Source organism: Balaenoptera physalus (genome assembly GCF_965194825.1).
Source record: "Balaenoptera physalus genome assembly, chromosome: 2".
Taxonomy (NCBI): domain Eukaryota; kingdom Metazoa; phylum Chordata; class Mammalia; order Artiodactyla; family Balaenopteridae; genus Balaenoptera; species Balaenoptera physalus.
In genome coordinates, this window is record NC_138883.1 from 121,534,177 (window position 1) to 121,553,465 (window position 19,289).

At 37.1% G+C, this 19,289-nt stretch overlaps 1 protein-coding gene and 1 long non-coding RNA gene across 3 annotated transcripts in view; one reads left to right on the top strand and one right to left on the bottom strand.

The window, feature by feature from the left end:
* Window positions 1-19,289, top strand: part of LOC309656371 — a 214,753-nt gene that overhangs the window by 177,183 nt on the left and 18,281 nt on the right. The gene's annotated exons all lie outside the window — the stretch shown is intronic.
* Window positions 1-19,289, bottom strand: part of IREB2 (iron responsive element binding protein 2) — a 62,397-nt gene that overhangs the window by 17,258 nt on the left and 25,850 nt on the right. The window contains exons 3-10 of one of the 2 annotated variants that reach the window (XM_082452621.1): window positions 13,569-13,734; window positions 12,034-12,171; window positions 10,919-11,137; window positions 8,146-8,215; window positions 7,464-7,647; window positions 6,501-6,640; window positions 3,858-4,029; window positions 1,821-1,921 (exon numbers count right to left, since the gene is read on the bottom strand). In XM_082452621.1, coding sequence (XP_082308747.1) covers window positions 1,821-1,921; window positions 3,858-4,029; window positions 6,501-6,640; window positions 7,464-7,647; window positions 8,146-8,215; window positions 10,919-11,137; window positions 12,034-12,171; window positions 13,569-13,734 — 1,190 coding nt within the window. Of the gene's footprint in view, window positions 1-1,820; window positions 1,922-3,857; window positions 4,030-6,500; window positions 6,641-7,463; window positions 7,648-8,145; window positions 8,216-10,918; window positions 11,138-12,033; window positions 12,172-13,568; window positions 13,735-19,289 lie in introns of those variants that run through there. The other variant, XM_082452622.1, reaches the window with a different exon arrangement.

Genomic DNA, 19,289 nt, shown 5'->3' on the forward strand with positions numbered 1-19,289 from the left:
TAGCACAACAACCATACAGTCTATATAAAATTTTTTTCCCCCCAAATGGTTTTTTCCCACAAAGATAACACTGTCTTCACACATGCCTGATGATAAAGTAGGTGCCTGTGCCAGCTAAGTTTATTGGTTCTGAGCTCCAAAGTCATCCTTCTTTGCCTGCTCTGTGGTAACAGAGGTGGGCTTAGTAAACACTTCTCCTTTCTCAGCTTGTACGATGTTAAGTCTGGTCAATAGAGGGTGCTTGGGGGACGCAGCAGAAAAGGGTTTTTCTACTCCTGGTTCTAGTTTAGCTAGCCAGGCCCCTGCAGACCATGCTTTTATCCCTTGGTTTAAAAAAAAAACATTTTATAAAAATTCCACCTCCCAGCTAGGTTTCTATTAATTTCTTCTGGTATTTCTACCATTTCCCTATGTACATTTTATTTGTGTATAATCAATTCAAACAAGTTTTTCTTCACTATGGCTTTCATCATTATTTAACAGCCCTGTTTATTCTGGTTGAGCACAACTGAAACACCTGCTTTTCTTACACTTTTATGTCACGGATCCAGGTGATCCTAGTCTGTGTCTAAGTATGTATGAGTTTCTCTTGAAATCAACGTCCTGATGAATTTTAGTTTTATTTCTTATCATCTATCTGGTCAGGTTTTTAATAGGCACATTTATTACATTTCATTATACCACCAAAATGTTTCCATTTAACTGTTCTTATTCTTTCCCTTTTTAAAAAAAGTGTGGACAGAGCACTAGATTTGATAAATGGAACTGAAAGGGACCAGAAAATAATCAGAGAAGTTGAAAGATTTGCCCAGAATGTCACACAAATTCAATTCCTATGGGTTCTATATGGCACTCAATATACTATATGTATTCACTTATTCACCTAACATGTTACTGAACATCCACTATGTGCCACGCACTCTTCTAGGAGCTGGGGATAGAGTGCCAAACAAAGCAGGTGAAGTTCCTGTCCTCGTGGAGCCTACTTGTATTCATTCTAGTGAGGGAAAGACAGGCAAATAATTATACAAATTGATAGGTATCAGGCAGGGATACAAGCTATGAAGAAAAATAAAGCTGGGTGAGAAAATGGATTTCCCAAGAAAAAAGAGCTTAACAGTTAACCATACCAATGATAACATCAAGTTGATTTAGATCCCTGACACACTTCTAGAAAGTGAATTTTATTACAACTTTCCTGAAAGTGAATTCTACCTACTTCAATATAGATTTCCAAAAGATAAGAAATATTTGCTTAGACTGTAAAAATATCTTTAACATTTAAGATCAAATAACTGTATATCCCCCTTCAAAACGGTGGATTTTTTACAAAGTATAGACATTAACCAGGTGCAGACATCATCAAAATTGATATTTGGGGAGTAGATTATAGTATTCTTATCCTAAAATAGAAAAAAATTAGACTGATAAATTGAGTCAATTTTATATTTTAAGTACTAAAAATTGAGACTTGATAAAATGTCACAAAATTTACTGTAGTATAAATCTATGTAAAATTAATGAATAAAGTCAGAGTTGGGTCACAAATAACATTAACTTGTTAAATAATAACAGCATCATTTATTGAGGACTTACTATGTGCTTGAAACTGTCATAATGAATTTATACTTAACCTCTTAAGAATTCTATGAGGTAGATATTATCTTCATATTTCAGAGATGAGGAAACTGAGGCAAAAAGGTTAAAAAAGTGCCCAGGTTGTATAGCTGGTAAGTCTTAGAGCTGGGATTCAGACCCAGGTGGTCAGGCTCCAGAATTTACAGTCTTAACTACTATTAGGAGGGTTATTGTGTATATACCTGGGAATACTCAGGTTCTCCTGAATTATCCTGGTCATTTCGAAACAATTTCACAGCTTTAAGGTATGTTTCCATTGACTTGAGTTTGGCTTTGTCAAAACCTAAAAAGATGATTAACAACAATAAAAATCCTTTCAGAAATTTTTAAATCTTTGGGGGTAACGATGCCGAATTTCAGTGATGAGCAAGAAACAAATATTACTTATTACTAAGCACTCAGGAAAGATTTCTTTACAAATTGATATTATTCCCAATAGTAAACATTTTATCCTTCATGAAAACTCTTTATAAAATATATACCAGAACCCCCCCTTTTAAAAGTTACTCAATCACAGACAAGATCAGAAATACTGAGCCAGTTATATAAAACTCACAAAAATTTTGTTTGCAAGAGAAAAACCAATAACAAAATTCAACATAATAAATTACTAGCCACCATGAAAGATGAAATTCATTACTTTCCCTAAACAATAAGCAACATTAATATAATAGTCACAATGAAAGAATAAAGTAAATGAAAGTTAAGAATAGTTTTACAGAGCAGAAGATAGAGATTTAACAAGATCTTCCAGAAATTAAAAGAACTTAGATGTTAACAATAAAGTTTCCAATTAAACATTTTGGTAGTTATCTGTAAGCTTGATGAGAAGTAAGTAACTGTGGCAGATTATATTTGCCAATGATTGCCACAACAATATCTATCCCAAGTTATATGTTCTCTTACAATGTGACACTGACATTCATCCATCAAGAGGTAGAATCTTTGTTCATTCCTCTTAAACCTGAGCAATGTAATTTCTAGCCGGCTAGCTGGCTAACTGGCATGTACCTTCTCTCTCCCCAACCCCCCACACCCCTGCTCTCTCAGGTTACTAACCCTTGAAAAGCCACCATGTGAGAAAGCCAGATTATATATTCAGAAACCACAAATAGGTGTTCTGGCTGACAGTCCCAGCTGAGTTCCCAGCTGACGGCCAGCATTCACTGCCAGACATTCAAGTGAAAAAACCTTCAGGATTCCTGGCCCTAGCTTTTAAGTCTTGCAGTTGAGGCTCCAGATATCATGAAGCAGAGACAATCTGTACCTGTCTGACTTACTGACCCACTGAAACTATGCAGCAATAAATAATTATTGCTGTTTTAAGCCACTAAGTTTTAGGACAATTTATTACACAGTGACAGATCATTATGACATTAACTCATATCAATATGTAAGGAATAAGGCATTTCTCTCTTGAACATTCTACCACCCAAAATCCAGTTTAGAGAAAACTCTGTATTCTATGAGGACCATTCCTTCCAAGGTTCCAAAGGACCAGTCATCCATTTTGCCATCTGACTTATCATAATCTGCCCCCAAACTGAAGAATACTAGAATATATCTCCCCAATATACTTATGATGAGATTAGTAGTTCAGTAATGATCTCCTAAAAAAAGAAGTGGATCAAATAAAGAGACCCTGCTTTTTAAAGAATAGGGGCCTTATAAAACCAACACATTCTGGTTTTGCAAGTATTTTCTATATTAGTCAACAGAAGAGTGGTCAAAGTTCCTAGTTAATCAGGCTACAATAAGAATCTGGAAGCTGTAACCCTATGCTGCTTTTCACAAAATTATGTGCTTATTCTTTAGATAGAGCACTGGTTCCCAAACTCTGTCTCGTGGCTCCTCTCTTCCTGGATGTAGAAGAGAACAGCTGTGAATGTGCGCAAGCCTGACTTCCATTAAATTGCAACCTCTGATCACTAACAGGGTGGAGGTATCCGTTATTAATTACTGGGAAAAAGTGAGGCAAAGATCAGCAGTTTGAATAACTCCTCTAAACTGCTGTAAATGGGTCGCAGTGGACTAGGGTTTGAGGACACAACACTCTTTAAACATATCCAATGCAGTTTATTTCAAAGCTGCTGTTTTAAAATAAGATAATTTCATGAACATTAAATAACATGTACAAGGTAGTAATTTATTATACAATATTTCAGATAGACACATTGGAAATGTAACACATTTATCCTAGTGATCTTATATCTTCTTACCTGTATGTTCTAAATGTTTTAATGTCACATTGTCAACAGGGAAAAAGCTGAGGATAGCACCATATTCTGGACACATGTTTGCTATTGTAGTTCGATCTACTATAGATAACTGTGAAACTCCACTTCCAAAAAACTCAACAAACTTTCCAGCCACTCCTACTTGCCTGAGGTGCTATATAAAGAGATACATAGAAACACACATAAAATTAGCATGGATTTTCTGAAAACTATAAAATCTAATTTTTAATCCATTACTACTGACAGTGAAAGAGGTCCTCTGTTATTTTTATGAAACATCAACTCATTCTGGTTTTCCAGGTATTTTAAGGTAAACAGTCATTAGAAGAGTGGTCAAATGTTACTATTAGGGTAGAAAAGGGCTTGAAAGTTCAAAATGGCTAAGATTCCCATTTTAATGTCTCTGAAATCAGCGTATACCTTAGACTCTATGGTGTGTCTATTATCTGGCAGTCTTCTTTCTTTCTTAGCAGCACATAAAACAGTGGTGCTTCTAACCAATGATGGCATCTTAGATTTAGTGAAATACTAATATACTGATAAAACTGTGTATTTAAATTCAAAAAATTATATACTGCTATAAAAATTCTTTGAATTCCAACTACTGATCCAAATATTTACAGCATCATTAATTATAGGTAAATTTTTTTTTAAGATTTTTTGTTTTTGATGGGGACCATTTTTAAAGTCTTTATTGAATTTGTTACAATGTTACTTCTGTTTTATGTTTTTGGTTTTTTTGGCCACGATGCATGTGGGATCTTAGCTCCCTGACCAGGGATCGAACCCGCACCCCCTGCACTGGAGGGCGAAGTCTTAACCACTGGACCACCAGGGAAGTCCCCCTAGGTAAATTTCATTTTGATAGGATTTAACATGTGGCCTCAAACTTAAGTCCTTCTAAAATCATTTTTCTTATTACTCATTTTTAAGTAACCAAAACAGCTACCCACCTTCTCTCAATTGTAAAATGGTGTCAGAATGGTATAGAGAGACTGCTCAGCACAGTGATGAAGTATGAAACAACATTCAACCTATGAATAATGTTAAGCTCTAACATTTTATAAGTCCTAAGGATCACTTAATCCAAACGTTTTATAGATGCAGAAACTCAACCCTAAAAGAAAGATGTTTCCTAATTTTCACTGTTTTATTTTTGAGGATAAGAGCAATACAGATTAGATACAGCAAGCCAAATGCTGCTTTCCCCAAATTAATGAGGTACCACAATATACATTTTGGAAAACAATATATGATTAATCCTACAAAGATCATGAATAAAACAGGACCTCAAATATGGGACAAAATAATCAAAAAGGTACACCTACATAATAGATTTAATTTTTGCATCAATAAGCCAAAATGTCAAAAGTATATGTAGAACATTGTTAAGAAAAAATATAGCTGGAGGAATCTAAAAAGCACCATTAATTTTCAGGATGTGTGAAGGAAAAGAATTGATTTTTCTAAAATTATAATGGGATATTCCTTTTCCTTTAGGAATAATCCTTCAATTCTCTATTTAACTTCTTGATCTTTTGGTACCACACACTGAATCAATCATTTCTGCAAGACGTCAATTTTTTTTCTAATTAGGGAAGAGGGATCAATACTAAATGGTGAGAGGGAGGCAATACCATTTACTTTCCCTGCGGAGTATTCTGAAAGCCTTCAGACCAGTAATCTAACCGAAAATGCTGAGACGCTGGGATCCAAATTGGAATTATTTGTGGAACATTTCCCAGGTTCATTCATTTAACAAAATGGGACTTAATCATTACAATAAAGTTAGTGAAAACTAGAAATTTAGGATGGAGAGTTACAAATTATTGTCTTTAGGAAACCCTACAGTATATATATTAAATGTATGCAGCCAAAATTTTAAAAATTCAGAGAAAAAATTTCTATATAATACTTTTACCATTTCTTTTTATTTTTAATTGAAGTGGATTTACAATGTTGTGTTAGTTTCAGGTGTACAGCAGAGTGACATTTTTTTTTTAAATGTTAAAATAGCCAATAGAAAAATTTGACACTACCACATTTTTACAGCCTATATTTTTTAAAGTATTAGCTAATACAGTAATAGTTTTCAGGGGACAAATGATTCAAATAAGTGTTAAAGGAGATGCAATTAGACATTTCCTAAATACGATTTTTTTTTTTTTTTTTAATTCACGAAGGCAACAAACATTCACTGAGGCAATAAGGCATAATGGTTAAGAGCATGGACTTAAGAACCCGACTGCCTGGGTGGGAAACCTTGTTCTACACTGACCATTCAGCCCTATGACCCTCTGGTTAAGTCATTAAACCTTACTGTGTCTCAGTTTTCACAGAATTAAAATAAGGATGGTAATAGTAACAATCTCATAGGCTTGTAATGAGGAATAAATGAGTTAACATGTCAAGCGAACAACGACACAACAAACTGTTTTGTACTTACTAGTATAAAGGGTTAAATTTTGCTATTATTACTATGATGATAACTATGATGAAATAGCTAATAACATTAGAGTGCTGAGGATGAGGTGATGAACCCAAATCCCTGCTCTTATGGGGCTCTTCTACTTACAAAAAAAATCATATCCAGTAAGTTATACAGCTAGCAAAATTTTAACTTACCTTTGTAATGCCAAGAACAACATCTATGGATGTAACAAAACGATTCGATGAGCCAGTTAATTCACATCCAACCACCTCTGGTAAAGTAAGAGAAGCTGGCAGACCAAGCATAACTGCTTCTGTTTCAATACCTCCAACCCCTAATGTAATAAAGATAGGTATATGAGTATAGCGCATTTAAAGATAATTTATCTTTGTAACATCTAAATCTCTAGGTGTTTCACGAGCTTGTCTTACACAGTACCTTGCACAGAATTGTTATAATGCTATTACTGTAGATATGGAACTCAAGTCTTCTCAAAAGAATGACTCCACTCACATGGTTGAAAAAAACTGATTTTTACCTTTATTTTAAATTCAGAAAACATTTAGTATCTATTATGCTAGGTACTATGCTATGCTCAAGATACAGTATGAATAGAGCCCAGCCCCTGTCAACCTCAAGAAGCTCAGTCTAATGATAAAGACAAAAAGCCAACAATTATAGCACTCTGTAAAAGAGTACATGCACTCTGCCAGAGGGAATAGCTGATGCAAAGCCATGACGTGTAATAGCACAGCCCACTCAGGGAAATAAAAGATGTATCTGGGTAAATGGCTAAAGAGGCAACAGGTTGTGAAGGGCCCTATAAAAAACATGAAGAAATTTGGATTTACAAAGAATGCTAGGAGAAGCCACTGAAGGACTTTAAATAAGGGAGTAAGCACATCACCTTCATAGACATCATCATCATCACTAACCACTCCACAAATGGTAGTGCTGTGCTGGGCACGGTCCACATTTCTTTTCATAAATTCTCTTTTATACCACACTGTCCACAAACACTTGAATTAAGATTTACTTTTGCTGTTGCTGTTATAGGTGAAAAAACAGCCTCATAGAGGCTATAAAGACCCTGCTATTTATAAATTTCCTAACATCCTCTCCCCAAAAGAATTAAATATATTTAGTCATTTACTTACCCCACCCCAGAATCCCCAAACCATTCACCATGGTTATATGAGAATCTGTGCCAACGACACTGTCCGGAAAGAGGAGGTCCTTTTCTTCAAAAACCACTCTCGACAAATACTCTAAGTTTACTTGATGAGCCATTCCAGTTCCAGGAGGGATTACAGCCACATTCTTAAAAACTCTTGAACTCCACTATATTTTATTTAAATTTAAGAAATCCAACTGTTAGCATATATCTGAATTTGCCTCATAATCAACATATAAATAAATACTGACACTAAAAATATTTTACCAATGTTCATCATGGTCAAAGTTTACAGTACATAAAAACAAATACACAGATACTAAACCTAAATATATTCATTTTGCAAATTATTAAAACAAAATTAAGTCAAAGAAAAATGTTCTAATAGTCCAGATAAACAGTAGCTTTCAACTACATTCCAAGGATTCTCAGGGATGGGAAAAGGGGTAGGCCCAAGTAGAAGACCCTCCAAGCTCACTTGAATTAGAGCCACTGTTTTTAATATTTTGTTATACACTAGGGTTTCTGATTAAGATTTTATTTGAAGGAAAAAAAGTAAAAAAGGGTTCTACTGCTAGTGTTTAAAAACTTCTAAAGATATAAAAATCAAACCTTTCAATATTTCATAAACTCCTATTAAAAAATTTCCCCCAAATCATTTATACCTTGAAAAATTGAAGCCTCTCTCGATTTCTGCCAAATTCTACTTCTTGATTTTTTAATACTGTTTCAGGTCTAAAAAGAAGAAGAACTGGCATTAAATATATGTATTACAGAAAAGACTTGCCTTGTTTCTAAGTCTACATATTTAAAAAATTCTGGGAATAGCAGTTTACTAGACTTCTCAGAATCAGTTATTTTCTTTTCAACAAGGAAGCTCTGCTTTAAGTAACACTAGAAAGCTACTGCAAGGACTTTATTATTTAAGCCATGGTCCACACCAGTGTCCCAAACTGTACTTAACATGTATCACTGTGAGATTTGGCTAAAATATTAAAAGTAGCATGGTAACCTTTGTTGGATTTTCCACCGCAAGGAAAAAGAAGGGTTGTAGCTTAATGAAAAATAAGCATGTACATCTCCACCCACTTAACTCTTGTACCAGTTAAACTAGGAGATGCTTGTTGATTATCACAATGTAGCAATGACAAACAACTCAACGTCACTTTATAGTTTAAAAAGAGCTTTTGGTAAAAATTTTATATTCATCTCACCCAAAATGGAAGGTTCTATTTTATATAAAGTAGTATTTTACTTTATATGGATTATAAATATATTTTACATGAATTATGTAAACTAAGAGATAAAAACAATTCACTGCCAAGCAGTAAACATAGTGCCATTTTTAGGAAGCTATTTTTATGTAATGGATATTTAAAAAAAAATTATTTCTAACAGCTTTAAGTTGTTTATTTCACTTGCCAGCTGGTGATTTAAGTGTTGACTAGAATATCAATATAACTTAAATTATACATGTCCTCCAGGGTCCAGATAATTATAGTTGTTTGTCAACTTTTTAAAAAAAAACAAGGATTAATAATTCATTGCTGAGTGATCATTTGAAGCCATAGCACATCTTAATGAGATTTTTCTTAGGACCTCAGGGAACATAGCTTTCTAGAGCCACTCCAATTATCTTACCTTTTCATAGTATATATAGCTACAAAGTACCACACAAACATTTATTAGCTCATAACCTGACTTCAAATCAGGCAGTGATTTCAAGTGCCAAATGTATGCTCTCAACTCTCTATCCCTCAATTTCTTGTTTGAGTCTATAATTAATACTTCACTGATGCATTAAAGCACATGAAAGAGTTACTATTTTCATACAACCAGGGACTATAACATATCTGATCTTAATACTTTGTAATTTAGAGTCAAAATTGAGGGGAAATGTTACACCAGATTGGATTTTTAGAAATAAAAACTTACCATCTTAGCACTTCATACCAGTTATAAAAAGATACCCAAGAAAATCAGTGATTTTTTGAATCAATAAATCTTCCTTTTCAGGAAATTAATTTCTAAATAAGAAGAGAAGTTAATCTCAAAATTCAACATGTCCCTAACAATCAGGACAGCCAGGTAGGGAATAAGGAGTACTTACATAAATGTAAAACTGTCATGATTTGATGGCAAAGGACCCACAGATTATATTGAATTCTTAGAAAGCAAGAGCACCTGAGTTCACTTATAACCTGAGGCTTTACAGCTATACTGAGCACAAAATTTAGAACTACCCAGAATTTAAAAGATCCAAATTAGGGACAAATGAACTAATATATTATTTGGTACTTATGATGAAACATGTGTTGATATTATTCTTAGCTAGCCTAAATCTTAAATGTGTTAAATTTTTTTCAATTTGAAAAAGTGTAAGTCATTTTTAACTCATCTTTAAAACACTTGACAGTCTAGTAAACAATGGGATAAACAACATAACTCTCTTAAAGTAAGACTAAGACTTTGGAAACTTTATAGCATATAAAAATTCAAATTATAGAACTCTTTTTTTTATTTTGAAAAATTACCTATTAGGAAATTTTTTTTTTTTTTTTTTTTTTTTTAAAATGTTTTTTTTTTTTTAATTTTTTATTTATTTTATTTATTTATTTTTGGCTGTGTTGGGCCTTCGTTTCTGTGCGAGGGCTTTCTCTAGTTGCGGCAAGCGGGGGCCACTCTTCATCGCGGTGCGCGGGCCTCTCACTATCGTGGCCTCTCTTGTTGCAGAGCACAGGCTCCAGACGCGCAGGCTCAGTAGTTGTGGCTCACGGACTTAGTTGCTCCGCGGCATGTGGGATCTTCCCGGACCAGGGCTCGAACCCGTGTCCCCTGCATTGGCAAGCAGATTCTCAACCACTGCGCCACCAGGGAAGCCCCCTATTAGGAAATTTAACCAACTCTTAAGAACGGGATTCTTTTCCAGGCAGGTTTACTACTTTCCACGGTACCATATAGGAAATTGCTTATCTAAAAGGGCTTATTAAGTTTATAACATATGATAATGATAATATTCTTAACATAGAGGTCTCAATGCAATAAGAAAGAACAAGAAATCTCCTAATAGGAAAATAAAGCTAAAAATATAAATAGAGATTTCATAAAAGAAATCTGAATGAATAATGAGCATGTGAATGGTATAAATTCACTAAAATAAAAAATTTACAGTTCAAGATAATTTTGTCTATATTAGTTACAAAAATTAAATATATTTATAGAAAATTCTTAAGAAAAGTTTTCTTTGAAAGAACAGAAATAAATCATGGTATTTAGAGACTACCATTTTAATTAACTTTGCTTCTTTCAGTACAATAGGAAGCACAGTGAAATATGAAGGCAATGTAATAGGAATCAGGAGGGGAAGGAGAATAAACGTGATTTCCTTAACTGAAAAATAATCTGGTACTAATAAATATTTTTAAAAACATCTCATACTCAGGCACTGGTTGCAAATGAAAAGGACATAGAATGGGTGTATTTTCAATCTGCGAAGAAAATCTTCCTGAGTTTCGGCCTAGTTCTCCAGAATCACACGATCCTCGGCACGTAGTCTGGCCTCTGCAGGGAAGCTTCTTAGGCTGCACTCTAAGTGGAGAAAGCTTTCCTGCTTTCTGTAGGTCACCACCGCCAGGATTTGGAGCATTCTGTATTGCACTATCGTTCCAAAAAAGGAAACAAAATAAAACCATTTAAAAGTTACAGAAATTTAGCTCTTCAAAAAGCACACAACAGCAATGCTATCTGGAAGTAACAACTGAATGTTATTCAAAGGTTAATATATCATTTATTTCAGGTTTCAAAAGCAAATCTCAGATTACCAAAAAAAAAAAAAGTTGATTTATATAAATTTATGGAGATTAAAAAAAAATTGTAAGTGCCACTAATATCATTTTCATATAGTAACTTTTGGCAAGTAGCAAAATCGATTTTTTTTCCCATCTAACAACTTAAAAGAAGTTCAGAGCCATCGTTTAATCTAGAGGGCAAAGGCTCTCACAGGTTTTAATAAACTGTAGCCTTATTCCATTACTCCAGGGAATGTAAAAAGAAAGCTGGTACATGAAAACAGAATCATGTCTTCTCTAGTTTGACTTTGGTCAAAAGGACCTTTTAAATATAAGAAATTTATTTCAGTGAAAGGAAAATACAGCTGTAGTAAGCTCAGTGTTTTCAATCACCAATTTAGACACTAAAGGCTCACATCTTTAAATTCTCTCTGGAAGTTAAAAAACAAAAAGGAAATGAAGCCTTAATTCAGATATTCACGCCAAAAAGCAGGTTCTAGGCTCACACATATCTATAAAAGATGGCAGCAGAAATATACAAACATGAAAATCACTTTAAATTTAGACTGAGTTAAAAAGAAAATTCAACAATACATAAAAGTTTTCACCAGTTTTTCTTTTTGTACATTAGTCAATACTAACTGTAGCAAACTTTACTCTGGCACAAATTATCTCTATTCCCTTTCTTCTATACCACACACTCCCAGTGGACTGGCTGCCAGTCAACGTGCGTGGCTGTCTTTATAAATATGTGTATTAAAGTACCATTTGTTGAAGTCAATTTGTAAAGAATGATCAACCGTGAGATCTGTTGGACAGGCAGGATGGACTTTCTTAGGGTCACCTCCAAGAGTTTTCACTGCCTCCCTCATAGCAGCAAAATCCACCATTGCCGGTATTCCACTAAAAAATAAAGAATGATCAACTTCTAATTCTTCTTTTATATATGCTCAAATGATCAATATGCATTTTTAAATTTAAAAAGTATCCCTTTTAAATTTGCATTCATGTTTGATAATGTACAGGTTATCCAAAGTTAGATGTATCCTGGTTTAATGAGAATTAATATTAAATATTATCTGAGAATTTGAGGGCTCAAAGGTAGATGTGCCAAAAATACAACAGATGATTTTTAGAGGCATAAGAGAACTTCAAGGGAAATGCCTATGGAATTCTTTCTCTTGCCTTAAATTTTAAGATACCCCTCCCTTTTCCCCAGCTCCAGCCCCTTCACTCCCAGTGCCTTCTTGTCTCCAAAGTTATCCACTAAATATATGGATATATAGATGGATCTATATCTATATATCTATATCTACATATATATCTCCAGCCAACTATATAAGAAGCATTTACCAAATGCCTTCAGTGTGCTAGATACCAATGGTATAAGGCCAAATAAGGGAGAGTAACTGTTCTCAAGGAATTTGTAGGGAAGATAAAGTAGCAATTATAGAATAGTATTATAAGTACTACAGTAGCAGCATATACAGGGTACACACAGCAGTAGCTTACAAACCAGATTTAGGTGGGTGGGTGAAGGGGATGTTCTTATTTGCCTAGCTAAGTCCTACACCTCCTTCAAAACTCAGCTAAAGGTTAATTCTTCCAATAAGTAATCCCTGGACACACAGATTAGGCAGAATCTTTCAAGCTATGGTAAAGACTTTATTCTAAGTGTAATGGAAGCCAATTGGAGAATAGGGGAGTGATATGACCTTGATTAACATCTTTTCACCAAGTCACTTCACCTACTGTGAAAAGACAAGACTGTACATTCCAAGTATGGAAGCAGGGATACCAGCTAACAGAGTGCTATAGTTACAGTCCAGGTAAGTGAGAATGGGGCTAGAATTGGATTCAGGATATGTATATTTCAAAGGTAAAGTTGACAGAACCTGCTGATAGACTCGATTATGTACGAAGGAGAGGAACCAGGGTTAACTCCTAGATTTTTGCTCTAAACAAACAGGAGACTACAGCGCCATTCAATATGACAGAAAAAACTTGGAAAGGAATACATGAGGGGGGCTGAGCAATGAAGTTTTGGATATGTTAAGACTGAGAAGCCTATTGGCTACGTGGAGATGACAAGTAGGCAGTTAGATAAAAGTAGTTTTTAAATAAATGGTACAAAAAAAAAGTGCCTAATTTTTAACAAATGGCTTTAGTTTAGAAAAAGCAACTTTTTAAATTTATAAACTAATCTTCACAATTAAAAAACAAGAGAGCCATCAGGGAGTCTGAATTTTAAAAAGCGAACACTCTGAAAATTCATCATGAAAAATAAACCTATCACTCACGTAAAATCTTGAAGAAGAACACGGGCAGGGAAAAAGGGCACTTCAACATTGCTTTGTTTGGTTTTCCAGTCTAAAATGTTCATAACATCTTCCCTTTTCATTAAAAAGCCATCACAATTTCGCACAGCAGCTTCCAACAGGACCCGTATTGAATAAGGCAGAACATCTGATTCAAGAGAAAATATTACTATTAATAAGGGAATAATCATAACTACATATTGTAAAAATTACAGTAGCAAAATGATAAAGACACAAATGCTTTGTTTTCTCAATTAAAAAAATTTTAGTCTAGTCAATAAGCAACAAGGATTTGCTGTATAGCATAGGGAATTATATTCAATATCTTATAATAACCTATATGGAATATAATCTGAAAAATATATATATAACTGAATCACTTTGTGTACACCTGAAACAAAATATTGTAAATTAACTATATTTCAATATAAAAAATTTTTTTAGTCTAGTAAACAGGGAGTGAAACACCATTCTTGTTAATACCAGGCTTTCTATAAATTTGACTTTCCTGTATGTAAGCTGAGGTCCTGAAAAAGCAGAGATAAAACCTTCACCTAAACTTTAATAGAATGAAAAATTAATTAATTTTAAAAAAAACTTCACACAACAGCTGTACTGACTTGGGCATATGAGACTGACAAGTACTTAACATTCAGGGAAAACATGGAAAAACACAGGAAAACTGAAAAGCACAGAAAATTAGAATTAAATACAATAATGAAAACATCCCAATTATGACAAAAAATGTTTAAATTGTGTAAAAGTTTGTAATAAATTTAAAGGATTTCCATCAAAAATAGTTAAGGTTTAAAAATAAACCAGGGTGCTTAGGTGAATAAAATTCATTTCACGAAAATTGTCATTAACTCTTGATTACCAGTTTAAGGAGAGAAATAGATTTCAATATTTTAAAAATTTTTGATCCTATTAAATTCTCACACTGGATTTTGCCACGAAGAAGTATTTCCTTAGGACTTAAATGGAAGACTGAATCAGTATGAAATTAGCTAAGTCATGGTAACCCACATAATAGATTACTATGCAGTTGTTTAAAGGAATGATGATCTCTGCATGCTGATAAGAAGTGATCTCCAGGGCTTCCCTGGTGGCGCAGTGGTTAGGAACCTGCCTGCCAACACAGGGGACATGGGTTCAAAACCCTGGTCCAGGAAGATCCCACATGCCGCAGAGCAACTAAGCCCATGTGCCACAACTGCTGAAGCCCGCGCATCTAGAGCCCGTGCTCCGCAACGAGAAGCCCGCGCACTGCAACCAAGAGTAGCCCCCGCTCACCGCAACTAGAGAAAGCCCATGCCCAGCAACAAAGACCCAGAGCAGCCAAAAAAATAAATAAATAAATAAAATAGAAGAGAAGTGATCTCCAGACTGTACCATTAAGAGAGAAAGCGAGGAGGAGGTGGGAAGATGGCGGGAGAGTAAGACGCGGAGATCACCTTGCTTCCCACAGATACAGTAGAAATACATCTACACGTGGAACTGCTCCTACAGAACACCCACTGAACGCTGGCAGAAAACGTCAGACCTCCCAAAAGGCAAGAAACTCCCCCCGTACTTGGGTAGGGCAAAAGAAAAAAGAAATAACAGAGACAAAAGAATAGGGACGGCACCTGCACCAGTGGGAGGGAGCTGTGAAGGAGGAAAGATTTCCACGCACTAGGAAGCCCCTTCGCGGGCGGAGACTGCGGGTGGCGGAGGGGGAAGCTTCGGAGCCATGGAGGAGAGCGCAGCCACAGGGGTGCGGAGGGCAAAGCGGAGAGATTCCCGCACGGAGGATCAGTGCCGACTAGCACTCACCAGCCCGAGAGGCTTGTCTGCTCACCTGCCGGGGCGGGCGGGGCTGGGAGCTGAGGCTCGGGCTTTGGTCGGATCACAGGGAGAGGACTGGGGTTGGTGGAGTGAACACAGCCTGAAGGGGTTAGTGCACCACAGCTAGCCGGGAGGGAGTCCGGGAAAAAGTCTGCAGCTGCCGAAGAGGCAAGAGACTTTTTCTTCCCTCTTTGTTTCCTGGTGCACGAGGAGAGGGGATTCAGAGCGCCGCCTAATAAACGAACTTCAGAGACGGGTGCGAGCCGCGGCTATCAGCGCGGATCCCACAGCAACAGGGGCGCAGAGGAAAAAACGGAGAGATTCCGCACGGAGGCTCAGCGCCGAGCAGTGCTCACCAGCCCGAGAGGCTTGTCTGCTCACCCGCCGGGGCGGGCGGGGCTGGGAGCTGAGGCTCAGCTTCAGTCGGATCGCAGGGAGAGGACTGGGGTTGGCGGCGTGAACACAGCCTGAAGGGGTTAGCGCACCACAGCTGGCTGGGAGGGAGACCAGGAAAAAGGCTGCAGCTGCCGAAGAGGCAAGAGACTTTTTCTTGCCTCTTTGTTTCACGGTGCGCAAGGAGAGGGGATTCAGAGCGCCGCCTAAACGAACTCCAGAGACTGGCGCGAGCCGTGGCTATCAGCGCGGACCCCAGAGAAGGGCGTGAGACGCTGGGGCTGCTGCTGCCGCCTCCAAAAATCCTGTGTGCGAGCACAGGTCACTTTCCACACCGCCCCTCCCGGGAGCCTGTGCAGCCCGCCACTGCCAGGGTCCCGTGATCCAGGGACAACTTCCCCGGGAGAACGCACTGCGCACCTCAGGCTGGTGCAACGTCACGCCGGCCTCTGATGCCGCAGGCTCGCCCCGCCTCCTCTGTACCCCTCCCTCCCTGCGGCCTGGGTGAGCCAGAGCCCCCGAAGCAGCTGCTCCTTTAACCCCGTCCTGTCTGGGCGGGGAACAGACGCCCTCAGGCAACCTACACGCAGAGGCGGGTCCAAATCCAAAGCTGATCCCCAGGAGCTGTGCGAACAGAGAAGAGAAGGGGAAATCTCTCCCAGCAGCCTCAGAAGCAGCGGATTAAAACTCCACAAACAACTTGATGTGCCTGCATCTGTTGAATACCTGAATAGACAACGAATCATCCCAAATTCAGGAGGTGGACTTTGGGAGCAGGATATATTAATTTTTCCCCTTCTCCTTTTTTTGTGAGTGTATATGTATATGCTTCTGGGTGAGATTTTGTCTGTATAGCTTTGCTTTATAATAGCTTTATTTTACTTCACTATATTATAGCCTCTTTCTTTCTTTCTATTTTTTCTCCCTTTTACTCTGAGCCGTGTGGACGAAAGGCTCTTGGTGCTCCAGCCAGGCATCAGGGCCGTACCTCTGAGGTGGGAGAGCCAACTTCAGGACACTGGTCCACAAGAGACCTCCCAGCTCCACGTAATACCAAATGGCAAAAATCTCTCAGAGATCTCCATCTCAACATCAAGACCCAGCATCACTCAATGACCAGCAAGCTACAGTGCTGAACACCCTATGCCAAACAACTAGCAAGACAGGAACACAGCCCCATCCATTAGCAGAGAGGCTGCCTAAAATCATAATAAGGCCACAGACACCCCAAAATACACCACCAGACGTGGACGTGCCCACCAGAAAGACAAGATCCAGCCTCATCCACCAGAACTCAGGCACTAGTTCCCTCCACCAGGAAGCCTACACAACCCACTGAACCAACCTTAGCCACTGGGGACAGATACCAAAAACAACGGGAACTACGAACCTGCAGCCTGTGAAAAGGAGACCCCAAACACAGTAAGATAAGCAAAATGAGACGACAGAAAAACACACAGCAGATGAAGGAGCAGGGTCAAAACACACCAGACTTAACAAATGAAGAGGAAATAGGTAGTCTACCTGAAAAAGAATTCAGAATAATGATAGTAAGGATGATCCAAAATCTTGGAAACAGAATAGACAAAATGCAAGAAACATTTAACAAGGACGTAGAAGAACAAAAGAGGAACCAAGCAATGATGAAAAACACAATAAATGAAATTAAAAATACTCTAGATGGGATCAATAGCAGAATAACTGAGGCAGAAGAAAGGATAAGTGACCTGGAAGATAAAATGGTGGAAATAACTACTGCAGAGCAGGATAAAGAAAAAAGAATGAAAAGAACTGAGGACAGTCTCAGAGACCTCTGGGACAACATTGAACGCACCAACATTCGAATTATAGGGGTCCCAGAAGAAGAAGAGAAAAAGAAAGGGACTGAGAAAATATTTGAAGAGATTATAGTTGAAAACTTCCCTAATATGGGAAAGGAAATAGTCAATCAAGTCCTGGAAGCACAGAGGGTCCCATACAGGATAAACCCAAGGAGAAACACGCCAAGACACATATTAATCAAACTGTCAAAAATTAAATATAAGGAAAACATATTAAAGGCAGCAAGGGAAAAACAACAAATAACACACAAGGGAATCCCCATAAGGTTAACATCTGATCTTTCAGCAGAAACTCTGCAAGCCAGAAGGGAGTGGCAGGATATACTTAAAGTGATGAAGGAGAAAAACCTACAACCAAGATTACTCTACCCAGCAAGGATCTCATTCAGATGTGATGGAGAAATTAAAACCTTTACAGACAAGCAAAAGCTGAGAGAGTTCAGCACCACCAAACCAGCTTTACAACAAATGCTAAAGGAACTTCTCTAGGCAAGAAACACAAGAGAAGGAAAACACCTACAATAACAAACCCAAAACATTTACAAAAATGGGAATAGGAACATACATATCGATAATTACCTTGAATGTAAATGGATTAAATGCTCCCACCAAAAGACACAGGCTGGCTGAATGGATACAAAAACAAGACCCATATATATGCTGTCTACAAGAGACCCACTTCAGACCTAGAGACACATACAGACTGAAAGTGAGGGGATGGAAAAAGATATTCCATGCAAATGGAAATCAAAAGAAAGCTGGAGTAGCAATTCTCATATCAGACAAAATAGACTTTAAAATAAAGACTATTACAAGAGACAAAGAAGGACACTATATAATGATCAAGGGATCGATCCAAGAGGAAGGTATAACAATTGTAAATATTTATGCACCCAACATAGGAGCACCTCAATACATAAGGCAAATACTAACAGCCATAAAAGGGGAAATCGACAGCAACACAATCATAGTAGGGGACTTTAACACCCCACTTTCACCAATGGACAGATCACCCAAAATGAAAATAAATAAGGAAACACAAGCTTTAAATGATACATTAAACAAGATGGACTTAATTGATATTTATAGGACATTCCACCCAAAAACAACAGAATACACATTTTTCTCAAGTGCTCATGGAACATTCTCCAGGATAGATCATATCTTGGGTCACAAATCAAGCCTTGGTAAATTTAAGAAAATTGAAATCGTATCAAGTATCTTTTCCAACCACAACGCTATGAGACTAGATATCAATTACAGGAAAAGATCTGTAAAAAATACAAACACATGGAGGCTACACAATACACTACTTAATAACGAAGTGATCACTGAAGAAATCAAAGGGGAAATCAAAAAATACCTAGAAACAAATGACAATGGAGATACGATGACCCAAAACCTATGGGACGCAGCAAAAGCAGTGCTAAGAGGGAAGTTTATAGCAATACAAGCCTACCTCAAGAAACAGGAAACATCTCGAATAAACAATCTAACCTTGCACCTAAAGCAATTAGAGAAAGAAGAATAGCCAAAGCAATCTTGAGAACGAAAAATGGAGCTGGGGGAATCAGGCTCCCTGACTTCAGACTATATTACAAAGCTTCAGTAATCAAGACAGTTTGGTACTGGCACAAAAACA